This window comes from Leptonychotes weddellii, chromosome 10 (assembly GCF_054177405.1).
Source record: "Leptonychotes weddellii isolate Sample4059 chromosome 10, ASM5417740v2, whole genome shotgun sequence".
Taxonomy (NCBI): Eukaryota; Metazoa; Chordata; class Mammalia; order Carnivora; family Phocidae; genus Leptonychotes; species Leptonychotes weddellii.
In genome coordinates, this window is record NC_138378.1 from 49286789 (window position 1) to 49310015 (window position 23227).

Sequence of the window (23227 nt, forward strand, 5' to 3'; positions counted from 1 at the left end):
AGGTGGTTCAGGGTCCGCTTCACCGTTCCCTAGGCTGGGAGCTCCTCCCAGTGGTTTCTGTTTTACTGAGTCGTTTCCAGTGAAACAATTCGGGGATACTTCTGAGATGGTTCCACCGCAATTCTTTAGAGGTTTTCACTGGCATATGGTAGCGCATCTGAGTCCAGAACCTGGAATTGGGAGGGACTGATTTTAAGTTTCTCCAAGTGACTGTGGGCAAAACCCGGAGAGCTCTTTTCACAAGATGAGGTAGAGACTCTGGCTCTTGGAAGGAACAGAACTTAATTAAAATTAGTTTCAGTGTTTGATCATCCAAGGCCAGATTCACTGCAGCTTGTAGTTCAAAGATACTAGGTCCATTGACATAGTTGGGGCTCAGGATAAATATTCCTCTTCGACTTTTCTTAATCACGTTCACAATGTCTTCGGCATACACTGGAAATAAAGAATTTAAGGAACTGTTATTGCTAAACCTGGAGTCTCAATAACCCCGAATCTCCGAATCTCCCAGATCTACCCAGAGGGTTCCTTGCAAAGGCACTCTTGGGGAAGGAGGAAGGGAAGCATGTTCGCTATGCCACTTTTGCTGTATCAACGCTCCTGACAGGTGAAGATATACTCTGATGTCCGGTGACTCCCAACTTCACATTCCTCTCTTTGTGTTCTGTGTCCTCAAACTCTCAATTCCTCTAGGAGCCCAGCTTGTTGGCACAAGGCAGGCTGGGATAACAGGGGGGCATGGAATGCCCCAGGCTCCCTGGTGGGGTGCCTGGGGCAGGGGAAGGGGGGGACGGAATGAGATCTGCACATTTGATGAGTGGCCATTGTGCCCGGCCTTATCCAATGCTGAGGGGTGGGGCCACCTGTTTGGGATGACAGAGATGACTTCCTACGGAGGAGCCAGGAATCCTATCTTTGTTCAGGAAGGCCTGCCTAGGGCCTAATAATTCTTTTCTGAAGATGGATTTTTTTTTTTTTTTGGATGACAGAACATGTCTCTGCAGCACATATTCTCCTGTGCTGTGGTCCAACATATTCTAAGCTCATGGAACTTTCCAGAAGAGGTATATCCCAACAGAAGGAATGACGGGAAAGCCCAGAGAGTGCTTGTATTCAACTGTCCTTTTTGTTCTAGATCTTCTCTTGGCATGCAGGACCTACCTCCTCCGGGGGCCACATCTCTTTCGAGCAAACACAAGTTGTATCCGTATTTGTTTTCCAAAACTTCAGGGAATAGATTCAGAGCCAGGTATTCCTCACTCGGAGATAAAGCGGCCTCACTCTCAAAAGAGCTCCGTTTCGCATAGGATACGAAAGCATCAAATACCTTTTTATCTGAGGAAGAGAAACGATAAAAAAAAAAAAGTCAACCATTTACATATGTTTTACATACATGGGCCTTGTATCCTACGACATATGGGCAAGAATTAAGTGTTGGGCTCCTTACTGCATTGATTTAACAATAAAAAGCAGCAGCTGTGTCCATTTCAGAATCACACTGCTAAGTGGTGTCGACCGTCCAACCGGATTCAAATTCTAATTTATGACGCACTCCTGCCTTTTCACTGAGGTCAGATCAAACAGCTATGACTTCTGTGATTAAATCACACGTACCCGGGGGTTCCTCTGAGTTTTCTTTGCACTGCGCTGTTGCTATCTCCTGCGTTACACATCGAAGAAGAGTCTTTTCCGTCAAAGCGTGGTAACATCCAGAGAGCAAAGCACTGCCAAGACCCAGCACCTTGCAGAGGATAAAGTTGACGGCGCATGTACCTATATTAGAATCGCCATGTGTAAAATGCTGTAATAAGAACCCCCTGGTGGACAGTTTTCAGGGTTGCGTGATACAATGTATAAAAAGTGCGTGGTGTCTGGCTCACAGCAGGCTCACAAGATAAATATCTTTTTCCCCTGCTTTCTGGATGGGAAATCATATTTATGAAGCTCATCTCAGGCTATTCGTAAAGTCTCATGTGCCTCTGTTGAGCGGATGATTACAAATGCACATTGAGTACTGGGATGCGCTACATAACTAGCCAACCAAGACAGAGAGAGAATCTCAAAAGTTAACTCATGGACATTGGCATCCGGACATACCCGAGTCATATTCCAGTCCTTTGCACAATGACTGGCAAATAGCAGTGTTACAATAGCAAGCAAGAGCCCAGGGGGCTAATGCAATTGGCACTACAGTTGCTGAACATGGACATAAGGAGAGGCCCTGGTGGATGGAAATGCCAGCAGTAGAAAAAAGAAGAGGGAGCAGGGGAGGTCCAGGAGAAAAGAAAGGGGGATGCCGAAGAATCGAGGCCCGGGAGGCTCATGTGCAAAGTTCCTCACTGCCCCGGTGGGAAGGAGGAGGCTCGTGGGGCATGGCCAGCAGGGAAGGGCTATGTGGTTTAAATGTGTGACACACACCCTAGTCACCTCCATTCCTTCCATATCCCTGTGAAACTCCAGCGAGCTTGGCTTTTTCTATAATCTGGAAACATTAAATTTCTCTGGTAATAAAATTAGCCAGTGGGAGTATTAGAACTCTCCTAGGTCCTTTGCAACTCCGCCCGTCTATGTCTCTCCAAAATTTTGGATATTCAGCATTAACTTCACAGGAAACAGGCATTTTGCTATAAAACACTAGATTGGCCACAGAAGGGCACCGAATCACTGTGCTTTAAAACCAGGTTCTGCCTCCTCATCAGGTTACTGTCTGTGCAAAGTAAAAAGAGCGATTTAAAAGTTTCACGGTTGATTGGCTCGTCTGTACAAGCTCTAGAATCTTTTTTTTTTTTAATAAAGATTTTATTTATTTATTTGAGACAGAATGAGAGAGAGAGAGAGCACATGAGAGCGGGGAGGGTCAGAGGGAGAAGCAGACTCCCCGCCGAGCAGGGAGCCCGATGCGGGAATCGATCCAGGGACTCCAGGATCATGACCTGAGCCGAAGGCAGTCGCTTAACCGCCTGAGCCACCCAGGCGCCCCCAAGCTCTAGAATCTTAAGATAAATATCATTTCAATAAAAAAATAAAAAAGCATAAGTCATCTAGGGGAATGATTATGACATTGGTTAAATAACTTGCTCAACTCGTAAAAGCTAAGAAGCTAATTTAAAGAAATAAGTCTAAAAAAACACTCTTGGCTTAAGGACTGCTTGCATGAATTCTCAATTATTAGTCTAAAGAAAGATACGATTGACTTGTCCTTTTCCTATAGATCTGACAGCTCCTCACTGTGTTCCCAGTGTGGGGCAAGCACTGGCGTGGGAAGTAATTAGCCCCGGAATCCAGCAGAAGGGATCCTGCCCTCTCCAAGCAAAACTGCAAACTTTCTCATCTTAGGGACCTCCGGGGCTAGAAAAACACTCAAACCAGCTCTTCTATTCTAAAGAAGCAAACACCAATAAGCACTATGATCCCATCTCCCGCGGAAGTGGGCAGATAACTTCATTCATTGTAATAGTACTTGGATTTTATAGAATTTCAACACTTTTCAAACACTGCCACCATCTTCAAAGCCCCTCGTTTTATAGATGAGACTAACCGAGGTAATAGCTTATGGGGGCTCTAAGCCAAACCGCCTGGGTCCAAATCCTCAATTCTAGCACTATCTTGCAGTTCAGTTTTGGGCCCATGACTTCATGTCCCTCTGCCAGGCTTGCAGGATCGCTGTGACAGTTGAAGCAGCTAATACACCTGACTCGCATGCCCTCAGTACTCAAGAGATAATAGCAGTTGGCTTCTACTGAGTGTTTACTACGTGCTAGATGCTGTACTAAATGATTAATATGTCCTAACTCAGTGAGTCCTCAGAGCATTCGTTGTGATTGTGATTACAATCCCATTTTACAGGAGAGGAAACTAAGGAGACATTATGTCATTTGTCATATTGCGTTAGGTTGGTGAACAGCAAGATTATGTTCGAGCCCAACATGCTGTATCTACAACAGCATCGTCGGTCAGCAAGATTCCTGGTAAATGGACTGAAAAAAAGTTGTTTATCCACTTGCTCCCAGCTCTCCCAGGTGTGAAGCCACCAGACCTGGAAGAAGGTCTCAAAGGCTGAGGGCCATGACTTTCTCCAACAGGGAACACCCACTTCTTGAGTTTCTTCCTCGAAGTCAGTTCTGAGAGGAAAATTCAGAGGCAAGTTGGGGGTCACCTTACCCCCGAGCGTCTCATCCTTGCTCCAGTAGGTTCGGTACAGCAGGACTATCTCAATCCGGTACATGTAGAGCAGAACAGCTACCATCAGCACGCCTGCCAGGGTCATGACGGTGCCAAGTAGGATGTATATGAACAATGCTGGGGGAAAGATGGCAGCCATGAGCAAATGCACAGACAGCTTTCCTGGGACAAGACCACAGTCCAACCAACGCTGTGGGCCCACCCAGCACCTTTTCGGACCCTATTATTTTTATCAAAAGCACTTCTCTTGGAAGTATTCTCTTGAATCTGGAAATACATACAATTACGTCTTGTGGGAACTGTCTGACAATGAATTGGAGACAGTTCACGGGAACCGGCCATTCCTGATTGGGGTGGTCAGGGAAACTGATCATGGCCACTTTTAGTTATTTTTCCCCCATAAACCTCCACACCACCCATTTGCATCCCTCTCATTGTATATTATAAATTATTTTCATGCACTATCATCACCAGTAAAGTCTAAACTTCCTGAGGCCAGGAGCAATGCGTGGCTTGGTTTTGTACCCTCCACGGTACCTAACACATGAGACCTTCCACACACCTCTCCTGACAGGAGCCCCATTACAGAGCATCCACTATGGCCAAGCACAAATTTTGTCTCACGTAAGCCTCAGTAGCATTCAAAACTTGCTTGTTCTTGTAATCACTTATTAATTGAATGAATGATATCAAGCTCATCATTGAGTGTCTTCTTAAAGAAATTTCAAAACTATTCTTTACCAGGAATTTCCACTCCACCTTTAAAAGGCTGTGATCTGTGATATTACACGTACCACCCTGAGCAATGAGCAAGAGGACTCTTGTCTCCATTCTGCAATACCCGACCATCATGTTCTCTGGATTGAGAAGCCAGGAAAAGAAAACCCTAAAAAGAAGCTAGGTCCTAGCACAATACCTGTTACACAGGACATGCCCTTTAGGTATTTGTAGGATGAATAAATGAGTGAGTGAATGAATGAATGAATGGCTTATCCAACACAGCACCCATACACAGGGTATTAGTTAAGAGGACCAGTTCTGGATCACTGATATGAAACTTAATAGTGATGTGCCCTTGGTCAAAGTATTAAATGGTTTAATACAAGCAAAGTGCATAGTGTCCGGCATCTAACAAATGTTAATTGCTATCATCATCATTACAATTCTTAAGGAAAGATAAAAGCAGTTGTGTGCATGATGTGGCAACATTCCAGGCTTACCTCCTTTTTTTTCTTTCAGTTGGATGGACTGGGTAGTGTTCCCGATGGAGTTCTGGGCAAAGCAAATAAGCTTCCTGCGAAGCTCCCTCTGAGTAACTTCTTTCAAGTGGATAACGCGGGCAATGACTTTATCCTTTTTGGTGGATTTAACACTAGGAAAGAAGAATGAATACTTTACTCAGTCAGTAGCATGCACTGACCACCTTTTGCAGTATTTGGAATTCATATTAGCAGCCAACAGTTAAGCTTTCAGAAGAGCTAGGGGAGTGTCCAGAAGAAGTTGAGATTGACCATCTTATGATGGGGGCCCATTTTTTGATTATTGAATCTGCTAGGCATCATTTTATGCATTTACACCAGAATTTAATTTATGGTGAGTCTCATCTGCCTTCATTACTCTAAGCATTCCCCTTGAAAACAGACAATAACAATAATTTAAGAATAATATTGACTAGTGGCTCACTTCCACCAAGGGCTTACCATGTATCTGTGCTCACTCTTTTGAACACCTACTGTGGACTATGGAGTCTCCTGCATGCCTCACCTCACAGGAGTCCCTAAGAGGTAAGAGTATGATCATCCTGACTTGGCCAGCAACGCAGACCAGGCACAGAAGGTAGGTGGCAGTCCAAGGTCACTCTGCTTGGAAGTGACAGCCTGAATCCTGGCCCTATGCCATTCTGCCCCATCCAGCGAGTTGTAAGTCTCAGTATTTATTCACTATTTGGGTTCTCTAAAGTTGCCGATCTACAGTCTGTCTTTACATGAAGGAATATTATTTAGATGGATGGTGTTTTAGGCCGTGTTGCTTGGAGCCTACAATACCAACTCATATTCACTGAATGCTTCCCTCCTATAAGAGGTGACGAGCATGTCACCTCTACAGAATCAGCTCCCTACAGGGACCTTGCAAAGTGGACATAAGTGTCCATAGATTACAGGTGGTGGGATGTCTTGCAGGGGTCAAGGGTCACATTGCCAACAGGTGGAAAACAGAGATTCGAACCCAAGGGCTTGTGTGACTTCCCTTGTCTTAGAAGTTCTTGCTAAATTCTATTACTGTTATCAAAATTTGTTCTTTTTGTAGTAATGCGTACTTTTCAAGATAGTACATTTGTTCATGGAAATGTTTTAAGAATCAGAAGGAAGAGCTTAATACATAGACTATTACTTTGGAACAGATTTTGGAAAAACAAGGAACTCTATTTCTTAGTGACAGCCCTGACCAATTGGATCCAAACCCTTAATCCTTCCAGGGACCAGAGTCCAGCTTCATGAGGCATTGGTTAGCTCTGAATAGCTAGAGTTTTCCTTTCTCTTGAGCTAAAATGTCTTCCCAGTAAATTCTGTCCACTAATCGGGGTTCTGTGCTCCAGAGGGGAACAAACTAAGTCTAGTTTCCATAAAACGTAATCGCTTCCAAGGACTTCAAGACAGATAGGTCACCTCGGCATCTCCTTTTCCATTTGGATTGCTTCAACTATTCATCGCTTCACATATTTTTGGTTAGACTCATTAATGTGCGTTTTCCTCTGGGTGCATTCCAGATTGTTCATGACTGAAGATTTGGAACCCTGAACTCACCACTACTCTAAATGGATGGCACTGGGAAAAATGGGGTTGGGAGGGTAACCATTCTTTCCCGTTAGTTGGACGTGCTACTTCTATTCAGGCAGCCTGGGTCGGTATGCCTGTCTGCTTGTCAGCTTGATGTTTAAAGCAGCCCCATCAAACTGTTGATACAAACTGAGCTTCACAACAACTTAAATATTTTATGGCCTGTCAGAAAGGGCTGTTTAAAATGAACTTGCCCTTTGCATTTCCATGCTCTTCTTGTCACCGCTAGTTGGCGCTAGTGGCCACACTGTGAACTGGGCCTGTTGGCTCGCCTCTGGGTGTACATTTTTAAGGTTTCCAAAGGTGAAAGCATTTAGTGTGGGTGGCAAAGAATATTGTCTGCTAATTTCCTTCTTACCCGATCTCTTCAGATGTTGGGAATTCCCACTCCTGGTCAGAATCTTTAATGTACCATTTTACTACAGGCATAAAGTTCTTTTGGTAGCCAAATCGTGCTGTGCAGTTTAGAGTTAAAGGCTTTCCTGAAAATGAAGGCGACACAGAAGATAGGAAGTCCGTGAGAACACTTTGTCCTATGCAGGAGGAAGACTCCCCCCCGCCAAGACCGTTCATGACTGCCATCACGTTTGCAGGTAAAAAACAGGTGTGCCAGAAAATAACCGAACATCTAGCTGTCTCTCATCTGGAAACAAGTAAGACCAGGTCTGTTTGTCTCCAGTGGGCAATGCTTATATCTCAAACCTGCGACTATATGGTCATAGCACTAAGAATTCTGATGTGGTTTGAGGATAGACACCAGGAAAATGAGGAGTCCCCTCAGTGACCAGCCTGCTCTTCCAACGCTGCTGTTGAGTACAAGGTGTGTCAATAAAGAACATTTTACTGCTGACCAATATTTGCATATTAAATTAAAATTGTGAGGTTACTCTAATGTAGTTTAAAGAAGAAATTATTTAGATATTCAGCAGTTTCCTGAGGAACGCACTACTGTGGGGATGCAAATTATCACACTGTCCTCTTTCTACCATTTTTTCCATAAGGGGTATCCAGATATACTCTGCCTCAAACTCAAATTTTCACCTTTAAAAAAATCATCTTTGCACCTTAATCATGTCCCTCTGTCCTGTAATTCTTTAAAATTCACTGAAACCATATGTAGCTTGGCTATTTTTGAATTATTAATTTTTTTTTTCCTTTCCTCCTTCCTTGCATTCTTGTGATGCTGCTGGTTTTGCAAATTCTATTTCCGTAATCAGGACACACTGATACCGCCATCTAGCGGTCTTTTACCATAGTATCTATTTTGACATTTCTGTAATTATAAATATTTTAGCATTTAAAGGAGCACTTATTTTATTGGAACAACCAGCACTTGGTTTTAAATAGAGCAGTTCTTATTTTACTGTGTGGGAAAATGTAGATGTTATTGAAGTTGACAAAATACAAGGAGACCAAGAGGAAAGTCACTCTGCAGCTCTACCCAAAAGACACTAGTTGGGAATATGAGTTGCTTGAGCAGGGGATGTAGTTCCTCTACAATTATCTTAAAGACCACACCAAACACCATGTTTGCAAAGATTCATGCTATTCATGTTGGTAAATTGGTTAAATTTACGGACTTCACCAATGGACCTAATATACATAACCAGCTATTTCTGTGATGAGTAAGGAAGAATCTAAAATCTATTGATCATGTCCACTGCACCAGCCACCTAACAAACGTTATCCTACATTTCTCGATGCATCCAGATGAGGTCAGTTTTCTTCTGTCTGTTTACAGATTTAAAACCTGAAGCTTAGAAAGAATAAGTAACTGAAGCTAAGAAAGAATAAATAACTTATGATCTTAAGATCACAAAAGTAGCCAGTGGCTGAGCTAAGATTCACACTCAATTCTGTTTGACTTAAAATCCCAAGCTTTGGGATGCCTGGGCGACTCAGTCGTTAAGCGTCTGCCTTTGGCTCAGGTCATGATCCCAGGGTCCTGGGATCGAGCCCCGCATCGGGCTCCCTGCTCAGCAGGGAGCCTGCTTATCCTTCTGTCTGCTGCTCCCCCTGCTTGTGCTCTCTCTCTCTCTCTGACAAATAAATAAAATACTTAAAAAAAAAAATCCCGAGGTTCTTTTCTTTATATCACACTTAGACTTACTCCCAGAAGCACAATGTCATTCAAGGGTGATAACACAACCCACCTTACCAAGTTCTACTTCCAATGTGTCCTCGATGGGATCCAGAATATCTGGTTTGTGATTAGTGTCTTTCACTAAAAGATGAAAATAGAAATTATTATGTGCATTGGGAAATCTGAAAGCCTGCTTGCTGAAGATGTGTGTACAAAGGGGCACTTTGATCTCAATGCTTTGGAGCTTTCTCTTCAATTTTGATTCATATTCTATAAAGCTAGGAACTTAGGTTTCCATGTGAAAAACAAGCCTCCAAAAATGACCATGATATCAGGTCGTAGGTGCTAGCAAAACATTAGTCCCTGATAAACCCTTATCCACCTGGGTGCATTTTCTTCTGCACCAGCCCTGCTCAACCACTGCAGACCTGAGCCCCCATTCCTGTCTTCTCCTACAAGATTGCTTTTTAGCCCCATCTGGCTGAGTAATCCAGAAGAAGAACACACCTGAGAAAATGCCCACATCAGCCAGACTGGAGTCCACCCCGTCCATCACTAAGATCGTGGTTTATTTCAAAATAAAGGTGAGTCCGGCCCTCCATTACTCGTTTATCGCTCAACTTCCTGCCCCGAACTGTCAAATAGGGCTCCGTGGTCAAACTTCCTCCTGACTATGTCCCATCTCCTGATAAAGGGAAATTCATCGCCTCTGCTCTGGACATTGTCCTCTTACTTCTCAGGGACCTCCTTCCCTCAAAGATTCCATCTCTCCCCTGTATATTTCCCTCTCTCTCTCTCTTTCTCTTTCTCTCTCTCTCTCCTCTCCGCTCCCCCCACCCCACTTCTTCCCACTGGCACTTACCCATGCTCAGTCTCTCCATCTTAAAAGAGAGAAAAATCCCTGCACCTCACTTCCTTGCTGCACTCATTCTCCTTCCTTCGCAGCCACATTCTTGAAACAGTCCTATATGCTCATCTCCATTCTCTCACTTTCCTTGTAGTTCGAGTCCTGCCCCCATCACTCCACAGACACTGCTTTGTCTAAAGACCCCAGTGACCTCCTGGCACCTAAATCCACTGGGCACAACTGAGTTTTTCTTCAGCTTTATTTCCCTACAGCCTTGGACACTGTCAGGCACCATCTCTTGGAACCCTCTTGTCTTTTGGTTCCCTGCTCCCCTACTCTCTTGTTCACCTTCTGCCTCTCTGCTCACTTCCCGATGTGTTTGGGGGCCCCGCTTTCTCTGTGCTTCTTGTGAATATCAGTTTTCTTCCTTGTTCTCTGCTGTGGTGCTGTTCACTCTCTAGGCTTCTTCCCTACAAAAGCTCTTGAACCTTGAAATGATCTCTCCCCCACGTCATCAATTTCACTTCCTTTACAGGTCTTCTCCCCACCCTTCTACCGGTACCCACTCGCGTATGTAAATAATGACTGCCGTCTTCCCAAACCCAATGATGAGTTCTCAAACGCTTATGTAAATAATGTCTGCCATCTTCCCAAAACCAATGATGAGTTCTCAAGCATCACTCCCTCTGCCCGGAGATACTTTAGTCACTTGCCCTGGGACAGTTTCCCTCTGTTCCCACACCCTTGCTCTACCCCCTCTGGGGATCCTCCTTTTCCTCCTAACTTCTTCAAGTATTGTAGTGCTCCAGACCTCAGTTCCAGACCCTCTTCTCTCTATACTCACTCCCTAGGTGACCTCATGCAGTCCCTTTGCTTTAGATACCATGTTGACCACCTTCACCTTTCATCTCCAGCCCTAACATCTCCAGACTGGTTTATCCAAATTCCTCCTTGTCATTGTGATTTGGATCATTAAAAGTCCTTTCAAACCCAATCCTTCATTTCTTCCTTAGACCTCTTCTTTTTCAGCCTTTTCTTGTTTCATGAAATGGTGTCACCATTGACCACGTTAACAAAAACATTTTTTTGCCAGAAAACAAAAACATCCTTCATTTCCCTCTTCACACATTAAATCCATCATCACGTTCTGTTGATACACAAATAAAGCTGTTTCTCATCACCTTTGCTAAGTCTAGGCAGTGAGCAACCAGGGGCATCTTTTAAGAATATACATCAAACCTGCTGTGCTCCCCCTTTTGTGCCCTATGTCAGCTCTTATCTATGCCATGCGATGCTATCTTCCATCAGTATCTAACAGAAAGTCCACCTAAAACCCAACTCTCTTGTCCTGGATCCCTCCTTTTCCCTCTTCCTCACCGCCAGTTCCCAGATCCTTTCGGATGTACTCCCTCCATATTTCCTGAGTCTGTCCACTTCTGTCCATCCCCACTGCAGCTCCTAGTTCAGGCTACCATCAGCAATTGCTCTCTCCATTCTTGCTCCCCCCAAATCCATTTTCTACACAGCAGATGTAATGATCTATCTCAAATACAAATCTATTCATGACACTCTCCTACTTAGAACCCTCAATAGCTCCCCACTGTTCCTTAAATAAAGTTCGAAGGCGCTAAAACAGTGTGATGTCAGTCCTGCTTCCAGACATTCACTCTCAATGGACCTTCTTTTTCTTCCTGGACTGTGCATGCCCTCTCTCATCTCCCAGACATTGACGGTGCTGCTCCCTCTGCCTGGAATGGCATCTTGACCACCTTCATTGCCCTGGTTTGGGCTCACCCCTCAGTTCTCACTTGGACATGGTGTGTCCAGGTTTGGATTTGGGTTTGGTGGACCTCCCACATGTCCCCTTTCTCGCCACTCATCGAAATGTATTATGATGGCCTGTGTACCCCACAAAGTGGGAAGTTCTGGGTGGCCACAGAAAGTTTCCAGGAGCTCATTCTTACAGCCTTACCACTAATCCCAGTGCCCGACATGTATTAGATATGCAACGAATATCTGTGTAAAAATGAATATATGAAAGAATGAATGAGTGAGTGAGGAAGACAGGAATGCTTGATTAAAAGAGAGGTAACAGATTTTATAAGGCATCCCTTGGGAGAAAGAGAAAAGCAGATTCTGCCCCTGAAAATTTGATGGGCTGAGTTATCATGCCTGACATACCGTGGAGGGGGCAAGGGGTACAAGTGGGATACTTGCATTCTAACTTCTCCTCCAAGGAACAATCTAATATAAATGTAAATTGCTGAGATCCAGGAAGGAGGCAGAAGTGGTTAACTTGGCCTCAGGGTGTTTAATGTAATTTGTATTTACACTAAAAGAAGAGGAGGTAAAAATAATCAATGTATTTACTAAGAGCTAAGTCAACCGTTCTGTAGCTCTTTAATACAAAGCATGAATGACCAACCCTGTTGTGTTTTGACAAAAGCCATGCTTAAATTAATTACAGCGTACAATTTATTCATGTGGGCACTTGTAAATCTAGTAAGAACGACCCAATGGAAAGATTGGGCCAAAAATAGACAGATCATAGAAGAGTAAACCCAACAGACCAATAAACATATAACAAGATATTAAACTGCATTTGTACTCATGGAAATGTAAATCGGGACTTAAAAAAAGAAAGAGAGGGAGAGAGATCTCACTTGACACCAATCAAAAAGCCTGATGACACCAAACATTATTTGGGAATAATGGGAATCTGTTCCTTGCTGAGGGGGGTGTAAATTGGCAAAACGATACCTTAGAATAATACCATGGGTTTTTAACACAAAACACATTTTATAACATAAAACAATGTTCTATTTTATTAATGTCTACATATGTTTGTAGAAAAGCATAAAGACATAAATGAAAGAAGATAAGCTACAAGATTGGACTATTGCTGAGAAGGGAAGGAGCAGGAAGAGATAGGAGCATAGGCCTCAAGCTGTCCCTGCAATGTTTCGTTTCTTTAAAGAAAAAGCAAGATTTTAAGCATGTGGAAAGACATTAACATGTATTAAAGCTGGAGATAGGTTCATGGTGTCATTTATTGCTGTGTGTGAAATATTTCATATAATTTTTTAACTTATTACAAAAACAAACCAGGGATTGATCAATGCAGGGAAAACCCAACTTGCGACAATTTGAATATGATCCGGAACTAGGCCTTTCCCAGGGATGGAATCCAGGTTAATGGGAAATTAACGTCTTTGTGCTTTTAAGGCTTCACATGACTATCTTTTTTTTTTTTTTTTTTCAAAAAGGAAGCCAGGACTAAGCCAAAGGAAGGTAACTTTAATTGGGTAATGGGGCTTCAAATCCCAGATCTGGAAACAAAAATCTCACTTACCAATGGTTGTCACTTGAACAACAGCTCTGACTGTCCACTCACTTGTGTTATCCGACTCAGTGTAATCACATACGTACGTGCCATCCTGTTCTTCGAAAACTTCATCCACTAGGATTGAGTTGCTCTTTTCTTTAAGGAGTAGCTTTCCATTCTAATCCAAGGGACAAGAAAAATAAATAACCTTCTTTAACCAGAAAATTGTTATTACTACTAGTCATAACAACAGAAAAACTTCACAAATGAGAGCATCACACAAGCTATGAAGAGCTTCTGTCCAGAAATTGTATTTGTAAGATTCTGATTTGTTCATGAGGGGCATTTTCAAATACAATGACATTATCTGTTGAGATCGAGGCACCAAATCTGACTGATCCACAAAGAGTTGTTTAGCCTCGTATTTCCCAAAGCATGACTCAGGCCTCTGAGACTATTCTAGAAAACTCATAGTGCTTTAAGGAGCTGATATCTCAATGAAATTTTTAAAACCATGTATATTTATATTTATGGAAATTGGCACAGGTTTTTTGTGTGTATGGGGCTAATATAAAGTTTTGTCTCTAAATAAATTCAACTCAAAAAAGGTGAAATTTAAATTAAAAATATTAAGTAAAGGGTGCCTTGGTGGCTCAGTCAGTTAAGCATCTGCCTTTGGCTCAGGTCATGATCCCAGGGTCCTGGGATCGAGCCCCGCATCGGGCTCCCTGCTCAGCGGGAAGCCCGCTTCTCCCTCTCCCACTCCCCCTGCTTGTGTTCTCTCTCTGTCAAATAAATAAATAAATAAAATCTTTAAAAAATATTAAGTAAACAACTAAACAGGTGTACATAGATATGACAAAGAATGACTAATGAGTGAGAAACAATGAACTCATGGAAGACACAAACTCAAGTGGAAACTAAAATGCAATAACGAGCACTTCTCTCCCTTATTTAGGATATCCATCATGGATGCTAAGGTCTAAAGTTCTCCCCTGGCTGAACTTACCATTCCTTCCTGCTCTCATTTCCTGCTACTGCCTCTCCACCCACGTGCCATTCCCTAAATAACCATGTTCTTTCTCTATCCATGTGTCCGTACATCTCTCCCACTACTTTCCCCACCACTGGGTAGGCTGCAGCTCAGTCTTTAACTCCAACTCAAGAGGTAACTCTCACAGAGGGAGTGACCAGGCACTCTCCCAGCAAAACCAGTCCCTGCATGCTCCCAGACCTCCACGATTGCCCAGAGCCCTCTGATCGTAATTTATGTATACAGTTACCTCTTTCTATGTTGTTGTTGAGACAGCCATTGTGCCAAGACACATAGCTGCTCCTAGACACACTGGCAGAAATAAACACAGATCCCTCCCATCAGAGGATATGGAGTCATGACTCCCTTCTGAGACTGAGAGAGTGCTCAGTCTAAGAAGGCAGGCCCCAAGCAGTAAGCCAGTCTGATGCACTTGGGCAGCCTTGGCTCGGTTCACAGGAAGCAGGGATGCTCCCTCCAGGCTAATCAGAGTCTTGAGTAATATGTAGGAATCACTCCATTGAAGGTAAGTTCCATCCTGGAAACCTCTGAAATGGAGCATGGATATAGGAAATAAGGCCACGGTGAAGAGGCTGGCGTGCGTAGATGGACTTGGTCTTTGTGTCTCTAGTATATGGCAAGCAAGCCAGCAAGAGCAAGCTCTTTGTAAATGATGAGTGAATAAAGTATGCATAATTGAAAAGTTTTGAAGCCTAAGACTCATGTAATCACCTTTGTATCACTAGGGGCTAGGACATAGTAAGGGCTCGATAAATATCTGTTGAATGGTTGAGTTTCACTGTACCAATAATTCTGTAGCCCCTAACTTCCATGTAGCACATGGCCTTCCAATCTCCAACAAATAGCCCTCAGTGCATCTCTCACCACAGCAGTCAAAAACAAAGAGATAAGTAACAAAAATAACAAAATAATAAGTATTTTTTACCTATACAGATTATAAAATTCTTTCTCATGTATTATCCCATATGATTCACTCAAAGGATTCTCTGAATTGGATTGCACAGACTCTACAAAAAGACTGAGGTTTTGGAGTTCATGTGTTGCCCTGTATCACAGAGCTAGCAACTGAGAGGACCGAGGGTCAACGTGAATTTTTCTGACTCTTGAGCTTCATGTTCTCATTGAGAATTTCCCTTCTACTTCCCATGCTAACTCATAGGAGCAGGGATTCCCCTACTCCAAGTCTCTGGTGTGGTTCCTGTGGCCCAAGAAGGGACTTCCAGTAGGTTGGCAAGGAGCCTAAGGGGAGGGTCAGAGCAGGTCAGAGAGGGGCAGCCACAGGCAGAAAGTAGAAGAAGGCAAATAAGTGGGGCAGACAATGTTAAATATCAATCAGCTGATCTCAAGGGTCAAGGACCCTTCAAAAGAAGAGTCAGAGCATGGGGTAAAATTCAGAGATAAAACTCTAGAGAATACAATAATCACATACAAAGAGCAGAAATTGAAGCAGAAGTGTGTCATGAATCACCCAAGAAAGTAATGGGGAGAGGACGGAGAGTCATGACTGAGACCTCAGTTGAGCCACAGTGAGGATGGGTCAAAACAAAGTGGACTTGATTTTTTTTCATAAAAACATAAGTATGGGGCCGCCTGGGTGGCTCAGTTGGTTAAGCATCTGCCTTCGGCTCAGGTCATGATCTCAGGGTTCTGGGATCGAGTCTCGAGTCAGGCCCCCTGCTCAGCAGGGAGTCTGCTTCTCCCTCTCCCTCAGCCCCTCCCTCAGCCCCTCCTCCTGCCCCTGCTCATGTGCTCTCTCTCTGTCTCTCAAATAAATGAAATCTTAAATAAAAATTAAAAAGGTATGACTTCATATGTATTCTTAAGACTTAATAGATGGAACTAAAAGGAAACATCAAAGAAAAGAGGTAAGGGAGAGGGCATTTGTATAAAGAATGATGGGAAACCCATTCTGGTAAGATGATTGCAAATGATTCCAGTAGGAAAGCGAGGTGCTAACGGGGCTGTTTTGCTCAGCTGTGAAACAGTCTTGAACAAAATATGGAAGGAGGAACATCTCAATGTGAACCTGTATGAATAATGTCAGTAAGTCCTAGACAGAACAGAGATATGCAGAAAAGAGGAAAACACTAAAATGGGACTTTTAAAGGAATGTGTGCAGCAAGAAGAACAAAGAAAATGTATTCTAGGAGGAGCAGTTATTGAAATACTACCCTCTATTGTCATCAAGCTCTAATACTACCAGCCAAGACACAGTGGAGCTCCTCCCAGGGCTTTTGTTACCTAGTCTGGGAGGACTCCTAACATGGACATCTTAAGCCCTGCCCTCCCTGATGGACTTGACATTTCCATGTCTGTTTTAATGACACATTATGTCCAGATCTGTGTATGTGAGCTCTTATCATCCCTCATCGAATTCACTTTTACTTTCTCAACTTGCTAAATGTTGTGAACATATTTGAGCCAGAAAGACCCAAAACAGGAGTCATCTCTTTTATGTCCCCCAAAGTATTTCATCTTGTATTTTATTCCTTGAAGATATCACTACCATCCACCAACTCCTTTCTGTCCCCACAGCTAGTTCCCTGGATCAGGATTCACACTTGTAAAGTTCAATCATATCAATAGGGACCCCCAATAACCATACCACATAACCAACTTACAGCCTTTGTTTTCAGCCCTAACCCTAAAACCTCTCAGGAACTCTCCAATCCCACCATGTTGAGCCACTCACCATTCACAGAATGTGCCCCTTGTGCCTCTGTTTTCTGTTGCCCATCTGCCTTTTCCTGCAGCTTCTGTCTCTTACTCTAATCATCAACCGACCACATTCTACTTAAACATAAATTTTGCACTCGTATTTATCTTCTTTTTTTTTTTAAAGATTTTATTTATTTATTTGACAGAGACACAGCGAGAGAGAGAACACAAACGGGCAGTGGGAGAGGGAGAAGCAGTCTTCCCGCCGAGCAGGAAGCCCGATGCGGGGCTTGATCCCAGGACCCTGGGATCATGACCTGAGCTGAAGGCAGACGCTTAATGCCTGAGCCACCCAGGTGCCCCTCGTATTTATCTTCTAAGTGGAAAAGGGTACATTATGAAAAATATAGACCGATGAGCTAGATGTTCATCTTTAGCCAAAGTCTTGAATGGATTATTGGACAGATGACTTATGAGCCCTTAAAAAAGAAAATGTATGATAAAATGAATAGACAAGAGGCTCAGAGGAATACAGGAATACAGTAGATGTTCTGTCTTCACTGTAGTGAGTCATTGGGAAAACATGTTGATGAGGTCTTTGTTAAGTAAAATAGATATACCTGGGCTGAATGAGTCACCATTTGGGTGCCCTTTTTAAGTTAATTGAGCAGTAATACTCCCCAAGTTGTGGATTAAGGGATCATGGGATCATGCTAGAGTCAATAGCTGAGAGAACTGGCAGTTCAATGCCAGGCTGTTCAATATTTTTGCTAAGACCTATCATGCCTGCATCTCATCCTCAAGTCACACAAGTCTGGGAGTGGATGGCTTAATATGGTGGATTTCAAAATCAATTCCAACCTCTTGATGTGTAGAATGATGAGCTAAAACCAACAAAAATCAGAATTTAATTAGAATAAATGTAACACCATGAATGTGGGTTACAAATTCTACTCTATTAGCAAAAACTGAATTGGCTTGATCACTGTTCTTGTGAAAACAAACAAACAAACAAAAAGAAACAAACGAAAAAACCTCTACCTACCAACTAAGAATGAATCAACCACATAATGGAGCCGCGCCAAAGCTGATGCAATCATAGACCGCATTGATATACTGCTCAGAACAAGGAAGAAAACAGTTTCTCTGTTTTCACTATTGGTTAGGCAACATGTGGGTTATAGCATTGTACAGACATTAGGAAGTTGTGCAGGATTATGAGCACTCTGAAATTGCTCAGTGAGAACAACCGAATGCGCCAATGTACCGACCTTGAGAATGTTTTTCAGAAATCAAATTGAAATGATCTTTCCTTCTTCTGTACTTGGAACCACATTGATCTTTGGTTGAGCCAGTCTCACCAACTCACCAGGTGTCTGGGTCACTAGGCTCACAGAATGCCAGACAGTACTATTGACCGTGAGAGAAGTAGGCCACAAAGAAATGCGAAGGAGAAGCGGCAGGTCTGAGTGCATACATTCCATGGAACGCAGGGCTCACAGGAGATGCACCAGCCACGTCAGCATCATGGTCAGTGAGTGTGGCATATGCATGAGACTGTCTTAAGCCACCAGTGGAAAGGTTGCTTGGGGCACAAATCTAACTGACAAGAGGTCACAGCAGTGTCGCTGATAACTGTGTCTCAATGCCATTGTGGAAGGACCTCTCCCGCTGCCCTGTTATAATTTTGCCATGTCAAAGGTTTGCTTAGCGAAAGAACGTAAAACGCCCTCTCATTAAATGTAATTCTCATTTATTTATTTATTTATTTATTTTTTAAAGATTTCATTTAATTATTTGTCAGCACGCGAGAGAGACAGAGACAGAGAAAGCACAAGCAGGGGGAACGGCAGGCAGAGGGAGAAGCAGGGTCCCCGCCCAGCAAGGAGCCCGATGCGGGACTCGATCCCAGGACCCTGGGATCATGACCTGAGCCAAATGCAGACACCCAACCGCCTGAACCACCCAGGTGTCCCTGTAATTCTCATTTATTTAAAAGTCTGTGTAGGCTATTTCTTTATTATATTTTTAGAAATTGGCGAAATATGGAGAAAATGTTCTTTGAGTAAAGAACAGATAATTCACTCTAATTCTGACTTCTTGGCCATTTAATATTTCAAATAAAAATCTCCAAGCCTCTGCATGGAGCACTGGGTGTTATACGCAAACAATGAATCATGGAACACTACATCAAAAACTAATGATGTAATTAACACAACATAATAAAAATAAATAAATAAATAAATAAGAATCTCCAGGCCTAAATTTTTTTGACGTGTCTATTAAAAATCTTCCAAAAGCCCCCAGAGCCTCGAGCCCCTGGATTTATTTCAGTGGGATATTCTATACATCCAGCAGAGGAGTCCCTGGTCGGGAGTTTCATCTGAATACGATAACATTTGCTTAGCCAGTGTTAGCCTCTGCCGTCTATTCTGAGATGGCTTAGGCGTGACCCACCCACCACTCGAGTACCGGAGACCACTGTGTATTATTTGCTGCCTAATGTCACGACTTCTAGTGATACACACCTTCCGTGAGGTCTGTGACTTCTCAGGTTACTGCACGCATGTATGTGTGCATATATGTGTGCGTGCAGGTGTGTGTATATGCACGTGCACACATACATGCAATTGGGAAACATAACTTGAATGATAACCTATCCAAGTCTGCATCAGAAAGTACAATTTTATTTTATTTTTTAATATTTATTTACTTGAGAGAGAGAGTGAGCGAGAGAGTATGAGATGGGGGAGGGGCAAAGGAAGAGGGAGAGGCAGACTCCCTGCTGAGCAGGGAGCCCGATGCGGGGCTCGATCTCAGGACCCTGGGATCATGACCTGAGCCGAAGGCAGATGCTTAACTGACTGAGCCACCCAGGCGCCCCTAGAAAGTACAATTTTATTTTATTTATTTATTTATTTTTAAAGATTTTATTTATTTATTTGACAGAGAGAGAGACAGCAAGAGAGGGAACACAAGCAGGGGGAGTGGGAGAGGGAGAAGCAGACTTCCCGCCGAGCAGGGAGCCCGATGCGGGGCTCGATCCCAGGACCCCGGGATCATGACCTGAGCCGAAGGCAGACGCTTAACGACTGAGCCACCCAGGTGCCCCGAAAGTACAATTTTAACAAGAGCCATTGTTTGCCCACTTTTAGGACAGATGCTTATTCACCACTAAAAACAGGCTGACCTTTGCAGTCAAGACCCCAGAGCCTCCTTCTGTGAATGTCATACACTGTTAGGGTTTAGTTTACAAGAGCAATATATATGCAGAAAGCTGACAACTATTGTGTGGCTTCTGTTTACCTGAGCGTGAAAATAGCCTTCATTTCAGGGATATAATCATTGAAAATTTAAATGCATTTTGATCTGAAATGGCTGGGGGCAAGCCTGCCTTACTGGCCTAAGAACAGCCTCCGTTGACATAGCAGGATATCTGTCATCCCAGACCACAAATATTTTTGAACCAAGGGAAGTTTTGTTCTTAAGAGAACTGAAAATAAGGGCGCCTGGGTGGTTCAGTCATTAAGCATCTACCTTTGGCTCAGGTCATGATCCCAGGGTCCTGGGATCGAGTCCCGTGTGGGTCTCCCTGCTCAGCAGGGAGTCTGCCTCTCCCACTCCCTCTGCCCTTGTCCCTGTTTGTACCCTCTCTCTCTCTCTGTCAAATAAATAAGTAAAATCTTTAATAAAAAAAAGGGAACTGAAAATAATGAACAGAAATCATGGGCTTTTCTGGCTAACCTCATTTTAGAGGTTATGAAATTAATGTGTTTCTTAAGTTAGGATTTTATTGAGGCCAGCATTTTTTCAGTGTCACTTTAAAATACAAATGTGAGACCTACAGCACATCTCGTCACTTGTTCTCTCTGTACACTTATTTCTATAGCGGACACGATAACTCCCGTCTACCCATTGTCACCAAGCGTCAAGGGAATCAAGTGAGGAAATGGCTTATCACACCACAGTGGTTGGACCACCACGGCTCTCTGATTGCTGAGTCTTGGACTGTGCAGAGCCACCAGCTAGCTTTGGGCCACTTGCATGACTGATCAGTGGCAATTTAAAATGATATTTTCATATCAACAAACATGGTTTGAAGTCGAATTTAACGTTTTACATGACTTTTTATGGCAAAGTATTGGACTTCCAACAAGTATTACAAGTGTAGGAGGCAATTTAAGTTCTATTTTGTTTCCACCGCCCAGAGGTCAACTACCATGGGGCTATGTTGAAGGAGATGTTTATGTGGCATTTATATATCTGTTAGCACTTTGAAAAACTGTAAGACGCCATGGCAATGTGAAGTGTTTTTGTTATGAAGCTTACTCACATGTGGTTCATAACTCAAAATCATTAGGAAATTTGCCTCTTCCTTGCCCCCACCCCCTTTCCTCTTTACTGACTTCCCGCCCCCCGCCCCGCTCTCATCTGTGCAGGATACCTGTCACCTAGGCCACCTATGTTTGCCATAAATGTCCTCCCAGATGTGCTCTCTTTGGAAAGCATTCCAGTCTCTTATTTTGCTCATAAACCCTCCAGGCCTCATATGTTGGTGTCTCCCTTCCCCCTAATAGTGCCCATTGCTTTCCAAAGACAATAGAAATGAATTCAGCTGGTCTTCTGCACTAGCGGATGTTCGTAAGTTTATGTCTTACTTCATATGTAATGCACTTAACTTTTAGAAATTTTGCTAGCACTGATCAAAAAGACGGTTCTCCTACTTGCAATATCACACCCTGTGGCTCCCTGGGAGAAAGACCACTTTAGAAGGTCAGGTCTTCTTTAGAGGCACAAGGTCAGTATTTGCGAAGCTCTAGGCCTCAGATTCTCAAACCCACGTTTCTATAAAGCCCCTATAGGATGTTACCATAAAAACCATACTTCACATCAGTTTTGGAGAAGTCATTCTTACCTGGTACCAGGTCACATTTGGACTTTGTGCATCAGTTTGGCAGTTGAAGCTAGGGCAATGAATATAGTCAATGCTACCAAGAAGAAGGTATTGCTCATGTGATACAGAGTTATTTGGTATACAGGATAGATTTGTCTTAGGCTTAACTTCTAAGATGGTCTTGACACAACAGGCCTCATCCCGAGGGCTCCTAGGAGAGTTAACAAGGTCCTGTGAACATAGATGTTATATCCAGGTAATATAGGATTTGGGAATGTTTTCATATAAGAATGCACTTGGGACATACCTAATCCTGGGTCTACAGATATATGACCCAGCATTATGTATTCCTGTAGTCAAAAAGTGTAGGGTGCTCTTCTGGATGATGTGAGCAGAGTTGTTAGTTATTTCCCGTAATGGATCTCCATTTTGAGGTTGTAAGTACCACTGGACATCAGGTAAGTCCTTATGACCACTGTAGGGCAAGTTTTCAGAGCCTTGGGTTGGTGAGAGTTGACTTCTGTGGCACGACTCCGTTAAGCCACAAAATAAGACAAACTGCTCACTCATTGAAGAATATTCCCAAAGCAGTTTCTTGGTGAAGCAATCTGAAAACCACAAGAAACAAAGCAACAGAGAGATGCATTAGAAGATGAAACTCTCCCTTGGCAATGAGTTTTTGGACATGACATCTAAAGCACAAGCAACCAAATAAAAAAGTGTTGGGGGGCGCCTGGGTGGCTCAGTTGGTTAAGCGACTGCCTTCGGCTCAGGTCATGATCCTGGAGTCCCGGGATCGAGTCCCGCATCGGGCTCCCTGCTCGGCGGGGAGTCTGCTTCTCCCTCTGACCCTCCCCCCTCTCATGCTCTCTGTCTCTCATTCTCTCTCTCGCAAATAAATAAATAAAATCTTTAAAAAATAAAAAATAAAAAAAAAATTAAAAAGTGTTGGGTGCCTGGGTAGCTCAGTCGTTTAAGCGTCTGCCTTCAGCTCAGGTCATGATCTCAGGGTCCTGGGATCGAGCCCCACATCGGGCTCCCCATTCAGCAGGGAGTCTTCTTGTCCCTCCACCCCTCCCCCCCCGCCCATGATCTCTCTCTCTCTCTCCCAAATAAATAAATAAAATCTTTAAAAAAATAAACAAGTTGGGCGCCTGGGTGGCTCAGTTGGTTAAGCGACTGCCTTCGGCTCAGGTCATGATCCTGGAGTCCCGGGATCGAGTCCCGCATCGGGCTCCCTGCTCGGCAGGGAGTCTGCTTCTCCCTCTGACCCTCCTCCCTCTCATGCTCTCTGTCTCTCATTCTCTCTCTCAAAATAAATAAATAAAAAAAATCTTTAAAAAAAAA

The 23227-nt window shown here is 43.4% G+C and overlaps 1 protein-coding gene across 1 annotated transcript in view; it reads right to left on the bottom strand.

Moving 5' to 3' along the window:
• Positions 1-6: 6 nt before the first annotated feature.
• IL18RAP (interleukin 18 receptor accessory protein) overlaps positions 7-23227 on the bottom strand; it is a 26169-nt gene continuing 2948 nt past the window's right edge. The window contains exons 2-10 of the mRNA XM_006737411.3: positions 22188-22488; positions 21902-22091; positions 13302-13452; positions 9178-9243; positions 7378-7501; positions 5403-5554; positions 4162-4299; positions 1162-1335; positions 7-435 (exon numbers count right to left, since the gene is read on the bottom strand). Of these exons, the coding sequence (XP_006737474.2) occupies positions 20-435; positions 1162-1335; positions 4162-4299; positions 5403-5554; positions 7378-7501; positions 9178-9243; positions 13302-13452; positions 21902-22091; positions 22188-22488 (1712 nt within the window). The 3' untranslated portion in view covers positions 7-19. The remainder of the gene's footprint in view (positions 436-1161; positions 1336-4161; positions 4300-5402; positions 5555-7377; positions 7502-9177; positions 9244-13301; positions 13453-21901; positions 22092-22187; positions 22489-23227) is intronic.